This window comes from Bison bison, unplaced genomic scaffold (genome assembly GCF_000754665.1).
Source record: "Bison bison bison isolate TAMUID 2011002044 unplaced genomic scaffold, Bison_UMD1.0 scf7180017864080, whole genome shotgun sequence".
In the NCBI taxonomy this organism is placed as follows: Eukaryota; Metazoa; Chordata; class Mammalia; order Artiodactyla; family Bovidae; genus Bison; species Bison bison.
In genome coordinates, this window is record NW_011494652.1 from 1,118,615 (window position 1) to 1,123,174 (window position 4,560).

The 4,560-nt window shown below is 50.7% G+C and overlaps 1 protein-coding gene across 1 annotated transcript in view; it reads right to left on the reverse strand.

The window, feature by feature from the left end:
• Positions 1 to 4,560, reverse strand: part of OSBPL5 (oxysterol binding protein-like 5) — a 30,544-nt gene that overhangs the window by 2,227 nt on the left and 23,757 nt on the right. The window contains exon 13 of the mRNA XM_010837810.1: positions 73 to 170. Coding sequence (XP_010836112.1) covers positions 73 to 170 — 98 coding nt within the window. The remainder of the gene's footprint in view (positions 1 to 72; positions 171 to 4,560) is intronic.

Genomic DNA, 4,560 nt, shown 5'->3' on the forward strand with positions numbered 1-4,560 from the left:
CAGGCCTTGCCTCTCCCCTGCCCGAGCCCCACACCCCCCAAAGCCCTGGGGTGGCTGAGCTGCCTGCGCTACCTTGAGCTTGAACTCCAGCTCAGCCTGCAAGCTGTTCTTCTCACACTCGATGGTCACCCTGCCGCCCAGCTCCATGGTCATCGTGCCGTAGAGGATCCCTGCAATAAAGCCATGGCGGGGGTCAGGGCTGCCCCGGGGCCCGCTGAGCCCCAGGCCTCGGTGGAGTCCCAGCAGCACTGAGACCGGCATGAGTGTGTCAGGCCCCGAGGGTGAGAAGGGAGCAGGGATGACAGGTGCTCCCGGGGGCCAGCGCTGCCAGGAAGGTGAAGATCGGAGCTGGCTCCTCACGGGCCTGCTCCCCCGGCGGACCTGGCTCCTCACGGGCCTGCTCCCCTGGCGGACGGGTCTCTGGCCCCAGTGCCTTTGCTCGTGTGAGTTGCTAAGTCTCAGAGACACCCTCACCCTTACTGGGTCACCGCCTCCAGGAAGCCCCTGTTCCAGGCTCCCAGGAGCCCCACTGTCCCCTAGGAGCCCCTCATCACTGTGGGTCACTTGGCTGCATAGTCCCTGCCCTGCGTGGGTCTGTTTTAACTTAATATGTCAATGTTTTAATTAGCAAAGGAAAGCATGAGTCTTCTATTTCTGGTCAAATGGAAGGCTTACGCTGAAAGAAAGAAATGAGGAAGGAAGGGGAGAAGAGAAGGAAGACAGGAAGGATCACTGTCACCCTAAGACACTTAGCGATGTGGGATAAAATATGTCTTTCGAAACTTCTTAAAAAACACAAGCTAATTGAAGTAGCAACATGGCAGGAATCACCCCCAAATCCTCCAGGCACCCAATGGAAAAGCCACACTGAAGGGAGGGGCCTCCGAACTGCTCGGGTGCTTTTCCAGGACAGGGCGGCTTGGGGTCAGAGAAGCAGGGAAAGGGCCCTGTGTGTGGGGTGAGGCATCAGAGGCCCTAGAACTGTCTATAGCCGGCTTTGCAGTTTTGACTTTGGAACCAGGCACCTGTTTTCATTTACAAAATTATTTTAAAGATGAAATAGCAATTCCTAAAAATCCAAAGTGCAATGAAACCAAAGCCCAGAATGAGTGTCCCTTGGTGGCATGACCTGAGTGGGGAGCATTCAGTGACCTTACAGATCCCAGTGGGACCTACCGAGGATGGGAAGGAGAGCAAAAATCACAGCCCATGCTGCCTTCATAGCCTTCCCTGGGGCCTCAGATGGCAAAGAATCTGCCTGCAGTGCAGGAGACCCGGGTTCAGTCCCTGCACTGGGAAGATCCCCTGGAGAAGGGAATGGCTACCCACTCCAGTATTCTTGCCTGGAGAATCCCCTGGACAGAGGAGCCTGGCGGGCTATATAGTCTATGGGCTCGCAGTGACTCAGATAAGACTGAGCAACTTTCATCCTGCTGGCGGGCGGGGCTGTGTTGTTAGTGCTGTGGGTGGGGTGTGAATAAGATAGAAAGTGATCGTGGTGGGCTCATGGAAATGGGCTGTCTTGTATGGGAGAAAGACATTTCACATGTGCTAAATGGGGCGGACAAAAACCCACTGTCTTGAATCTGGATTGGAAACGTAAGTGTGAACACATCTGTTTTAATCTTAAAAAAACAAAACAAAACATTCTATGTTCAGCTCAGTGGAAAGCCCTAGGGAAACAGAGACCAGACCACTCATAGGAAGCAGACCTCACCTCCAGACAATGGTGCCTAAGTCTAAAATAGCTCTTCCTAGTTGGAGAAGGCAATGGCACCCCACTCCAGTACTCTTACCTGGAAAATCCCATGGACCGAGGAGCCTGGTGGGCTGCTAGTCCATGGGGTCGCTAAGAGTCAGACACGACTGAGCGACTTCACTTTCACTTTTCACTTTTCATGCATTGGAGAAGGAAATGGCAACCCACTCCAGAGTTCTTGCCTGGAGAATCCCAGGGACGGGGAAGCCTGGTGGGCTGCCATCTATGGGGTTGCACAGAGTTGGACACGACTGAAAAGACTCAGCAGCAGCAGCAGTGGAAAGAACCAGAGACTCCCTGGAGAAATGGCTGATTCATGGGCTAGAGCAGGAAACGCCCGAGTCTCCTGGGATCACGGCAGGAGGAAGCAGGCTGCTCGGGCTGGGTGTACCAAGGTCCCAGGGCCAATCTGAGGGCACCTGCCTGCCGGCCAACATGACACAAGGAGCAGCCAGCATGATTCCAGCTGGAATACTCTTTATGATTATGCATGTTCTGATCAAACCATGCTCAAAGCAACATGACCTCACCCAGGACCACCTTTGGAGGAGTTCAGGAGGAAAACTCATTACTGTTTTGAAAATGCCAGGCTGGATGAATCCTAAGTTGGAATCAAGATTGCTGGGAGAAACAGTATATCAACCATCTCAGATATGCAGATGATACCACTCTAATGGCAGAAAGTGAAGAGGAATTGAAGAGCCTCTTGATGAGGGTGAAGAGGAGACTGAAAGAAACTCAACACAGAAAACTAAGATCATGGCATCTTGTCCCATCATTTCACGCAAGGCTAATAGAAGGGAAAAAATGGAAGCTGTCACAGATTTTATTATCTTGGGCTCAAAAAATCAATGTGGACAGTAACGACATCCAAGAAATTAAAAGACAGTTGCTCCTTAGAAGGGAAGCTATGAGGACCCTGGACAGTGTATTAAAAAACAGAGACATCACTTTGCTGACAAAGGTCTGTATAGTTAGTCTAAGCTATAGTTTTTCCAGCAGGCATGTACGGATGTGAGAGTTGGTCCATAAAGAAGGTTGAGTGCTGAAGAATTAATGCTTTCGAATTGTGGTAGTGGTAAAGACCCTTGAGATCCCTGCTGCTACCACCACAGAGATGGAGGCAACTCGACGTCGTGAACCTTGTGGCGGGGAGGCGGGAACCACCTGCTGGTGTCTTGTTGGAAGAACTGTGCCTGAAAGTGATCAAGCCTCCAGGGATGAAGTCAGCCTCCAGATTATAGAGAGTACGTTCAGCTACACCACAGACACAGCCAGTAAATCCAGACCGGAGGAAACCCCACACGAAAATGATCTTATTCCTTCAAGAAATACATTGTGAGGGGAAAAAAAGGTGCAAGGTCATACCGAGCACCAAGTGTGACCCTCACCTGGAATCCTCTTCAAACAAATGAACTGCGACACATGTGTGTGCGTATCTACACACACCTCGGCTTCCCTGGCGGCTCAGAGGGTAAAGAATCTGCCTGCAATGCAGGAGACGGGCATCTGACCCCTGGGTCGGGAAGGTCCCCTGGAGGAGCGAATGGCTGCCCACTGCAGTACTCTTGCCAGGAGCATCCCATGGACAGAGGAGCCTGGCAGGCTGCAGTCCATGGGGTTGCCAAGAGTCAGATTTGACCGAGCAACTAACACTTTCATGTATATAAACATACGTGCATTTATGACAATTAGGGGTCTTTGAACACTGACTGTGTATCTGATGATTTTAAGGAAAGAGTCTTGGTTACTTTTTCTGTGTATATAATGACAGTCTTGTGGTTCTGGCTAAGAAGGGGAACCCTTACCTCGTAGTGAGTGAGTCACTACCGTGTAGTGAGACAAAATGAAGCGCAGATGACGTGATATCTAGACTCTACTTCAAATGAATTCGGTGAGGGGTGTGTGAGAACAAAGGAAGCAAGACAGCCACGACACAGTGCTGTGGGTGCTGGGGTGTGGTTGGGAGGCGACCCCTGTCCTTTCACATGTGTTTGATGTTTCCCGTAACAGAAAGTTGATGAAAAACAAATGCACTGATGAACGGGTAAGCGTGCAAATAAATAAATAAGAGTAATCCTCTGGGAGAAAAAGATAAGAAGAGGAGGGGAGGAGGAGAAGCATCTGTCCTCTGAGCAGCGAGGCCTTTGCTGACCTGACCCTTGGTGTCCTGTGGGAAGCAGGACAGAGGGGCTGCCCCAGAGTAGCAAGGAAAGTGTGTTCTGAGCCATTTCCATAAAACTGGGGCTCTCACCTCCCTACACCCTCGGCAAAAGGAGAGTAAAGGAAACAGTGGTATTGGGCATGGTTCTCGGGGTTAAAGGGCCTCAGCTGGGAAAGAATCCGCCTGTAATGTAAGACCGGGGTTCAATCCCTGGGTTGGGAAGATCCCCTGGAGAAGGGAAAGGCTACCCACTCCAGTATTCTGGCCTGGATCATCCCATGGACAGAGGAGCCTGGCGAGCCACAGTCCACAGGGTTGCCGAGAGTCACATACAACTGAGCGACTAACACTTTCACATACATAAACATACATGTATTTATGACAATTAAGGGACTTTGCAGCCATGAAATTAAAAGACGCTTACTCCTTGGAAGGAAAGTTATGACCAACCTAGATAGCATATTCAAAAGCAGAGACGTTACTTTGCCAACAAAGGTCTGTCTAGTCAAGGCTATGGTTTTTCCAGTGGTCATGTATGGATGTGAGAGTTGGACTGTGAAGAAAGCTGAGCGCCGAAGGATTGATGCTTTTGAACTGTGGTGTTGGAGAGGACTCTTGAGAGTCCCTTGGACTGCAA